Raw genomic sequence first — 1,354 nt, 5'->3', positions numbered from 1 at the left:
CGATCCCAACTCTCTCTCCTCCAAATATTGCTGAGAACCTGCTCACTAGGCAAAGCAATCTATCCCACCAAACCAATCTACATCAAGGTATAATCTTTCCAAGCGTTAGTTCTGGAAAAACCCTACCGATCAAGATATTTTTCTAAATTCCAGTCATGTCGAGCAGTCGAGGGTGGAAAAATTAGAGAAGTTGAGGCGAGTTTGAGTAAGGGTGGAATGGAGGGAAGAGCGAACTTGAAAAAAGATATTGTACTGGCAACTTGATCTGCGTTCAATGGAGTTTTCAGTTTTCGTGGGTGCACGATTTTATCGGTTGATCCAACATCAAACCTCAAAAAGCATAAATTTATTGAAAACTAATCCTGTGAAAAAAAAAAAAGTTCTTGATTAAATAGTCACAGAACTCGAATAAACTTCATTGAATCATTAATAAATAATAACTCGTTATCAATCTTTTAAAAAAAAAATATGCTAAGCCTAATTCAGGGACTCGCTTCGAAGGCCCAAACAGAACAATTGCTCCATCAACGATACTGCAATCAAAATTTTTTTTTTATTAGTAACTAAAAGGGAGTTGCAGAAATACTAATTAAGAAGATGAAGTTATTAATTTTCTGAATGAAATTACCTTAATAAAGCCAATTTCCTTGGCGTTGCTTCGGAAGCACTGTCTGCAACACATTAGTCCATACTTTCGGATCAACCCATGAGGATTCCCGTAAACTCGGCTGCTAAAAAACAAGGATCACATCAAACCAAAAGTTACTGAAAAGCTTGAAAAAAAATCAACAACTCACTTAATCTCACAATCATGGAACCATGAAAAATCCAAAATCCCAAAAACCAAAAGATCGGAAACATGAATTCAACATAGAACAAGAAGAGAAATCTCTTACCAAGTACGGGATCCAGGACCGTAGCTCTTGGGATGGGAGTTCCATATATTAGAATGGCCCATTCTTCCGCTCTCACCAAAACCCTAATTCGCTGCTGCTATTGGTTCATCCGGATCACCTAAATCGGAGGGGAAAGAAGAATCAAAGACGGCCTCACTGGTCTGCGAGAATGATCACGTAGAAGTGAAAAAGGTCGGGCGTATTAGGATTTTATAGTGAAACCCCAAAAGTATGCCGGCTGATCTCCTCCCACCAATTGGGTCCTGTCTTAAGATGCAATCTCATCCATCGGACATTTATGTATAGTTATAATAAGGGAAAATTACATGATTACCCACTTTTGGGTTTCCCTTTACAAAATTACCCACAAAAAGTTTTGGTCAACAAAAATACCCAAAATTAGGTTTGGGTTAATAAAACTACCCAAAACAGTGATTCTCCTTCATCTGCCTACTTGT

The 1,354-nt window shown here is 38.0% G+C and overlaps 1 protein-coding gene across 1 annotated transcript; it reads right to left on the bottom strand.

The window, feature by feature from the left end:
- Nucleotides 1-365: 365 nt before the first annotated feature.
- On the bottom strand, nt 366-1,128 carry LOC122068016 (40S ribosomal protein S29-like). Its single transcript, XM_042631836.1, has 3 exons — nt 897-1,128; nt 629-728; nt 366-533 (listed from the first exon to the last, which is right to left on the bottom strand). Exons 1-3 carry the CDS (start codon nt 956-958, stop codon nt 525-527), a joined length of 171 nt encoding a protein of 56 aa, XP_042487770.1. The 5' UTR covers nt 959-1,128; the 3' UTR covers nt 366-524.
- Nucleotides 1,129-1,354: the final 226 nt, after the last annotated feature.

This window comes from Macadamia integrifolia, unplaced genomic scaffold (genome assembly GCF_013358625.1).
Source record: "Macadamia integrifolia cultivar HAES 741 unplaced genomic scaffold, SCU_Mint_v3 scaffold3326, whole genome shotgun sequence".
NCBI classification, from domain to species: Eukaryota; Viridiplantae; Streptophyta; class Magnoliopsida; order Proteales; family Proteaceae; genus Macadamia; species Macadamia integrifolia.
This window is presented reverse-complemented; position numbering and strand designations above follow the sequence as displayed.

Coding starts and splice junctions, on each gene's coding strand:
- LOC122068016 (XM_042631836.1), bottom strand. CDS start 958: ATGGGCCATTCTAATATATGGAACTCCCATCCCAAGAGCTACGGTCCT. Junction 729..896: donor GGTCCTGGATCCCGTACTTG/GTAAGAGATTTC, acceptor GTTTTTTAGCAG/CCGAGTTTACGGGAATCCTC.